Consider the following 1137-nt stretch of genomic DNA (forward strand, 5'->3'; position numbering starts at 1 on the left):
GGCCGCTCTTGGTGAGCGTGGAGGCGGGGGTGCCCGCCTTGGAGGGGGGCCCCAGGTGCTCCTGGCTGGACGCGCCGGAACCCAGTGATGAGCCCTGGGTGGGCCAGGCGTCGCCGCCGTCCGACCTGCGATCCGCGGCTGCCTCCGCCCGCTGCCGCTCGGGGTGGTAGGCGTCCTCGCGGAGCTCCTCCTGGGAGCGGGTCACACGCTGGAGTGAGAGAGGGGCGCGCACGCCTCAGCCCCGGGCAGCCAGAGACTCCCCGAGGTTCCTCCCAGGAGAAGCGGGCGTCTGAGAAACCGCAGCGAGGCCCGCGCAGGGGCCATCCCGCCACTCCCACGCCAGCACAAGCGGCGGCTGCCTCCGCCCCACAACCCCCGGGGCAGACGGGGTGCAGCAGGAGCCCGCGCCTGAACTGAGCGACTGGACTGGCACCGTGAGTCCGAGGCGGCAGACACCCCTCCCTGCCTTCCAGGCCTGGCCGGACCCAGCTCAACTGGAGTCTCCCGACCGCTGCGATCCCAGGACAAGCGGGGCGACTGCCTCCGCCCCACACCACCCAGCACCTGAAGTGAGAGAGTGGACTGCAGACACCCCTGCCCCTTCCAGGCCCAGCAGGACCGTCTCCCCACCGCTGAGATCCCAGGAGGACAGTCCCTCCGAATTAGTGGGGCACGTGATTGTCACCAGCCTAGGCTGTGTCTACTTTTATGCGAACATTTAACTTCTTTCCCCAATCTCTCAGGGTGGACGGTCACCTTTCACACACGGAAACACCCCCGACAGCCCCACCCTGCTCAACTTCCACCTGACGGGGCCACAGCCACCTCCCTGCGGCAGAAACCGGGAGCGGGGGTGGGGTGTGTGTGGGGACGGGTGTGGTGGCAGGGCTGGGTGCATCCGCACGGGCGGGGAGGCGGCTGGGGCCCACTCCCAGTAAGCATGGATGGTTATCCAAGTTACCTGCTAACTTCATAAAATCCCAGGCCCTGGGGTTGGCCCCGAAAGCCCTTCTCTGTGGTAACCCTGCCTGTCCGCCAGAAGCTGCCACGTGCCCCGGACATAGCGCGAGGCCCGGCCCTGATCAGCGGCACCGGTGCCCAGCACCCTGCCTGCTCCTCCGGCCGCCGGCTTCCTGC

At 68.6% G+C, this 1137-nt stretch overlaps 1 protein-coding gene across 1 annotated transcript in view; it reads right to left on the bottom strand.

Annotated features, from left to right (window-relative positions):
• MLLT4 (myeloid/lymphoid or mixed-lineage leukemia (trithorax homolog, Drosophila); translocated to, 4) overlaps positions 1–1137 on the bottom strand; it is a 101396-nt gene that overhangs the window by 14596 nt on the left and 85663 nt on the right. Inside the window, exon 28 of the mRNA XM_010858771.1 lies at positions 2–208. Coding sequence (XP_010857073.1) covers positions 2–208 — 207 coding nt within the window. The remainder of the gene's footprint in view (position 1; positions 209–1137) is intronic.

The sequence above is a fragment of the Bison bison genome, unplaced genomic scaffold (genome assembly GCF_000754665.1).
Source record: "Bison bison bison isolate TAMUID 2011002044 unplaced genomic scaffold, Bison_UMD1.0 scf7180017855360, whole genome shotgun sequence".
NCBI lineage: Eukaryota > Metazoa > Chordata > Mammalia > Artiodactyla > Bovidae > Bison > Bison bison.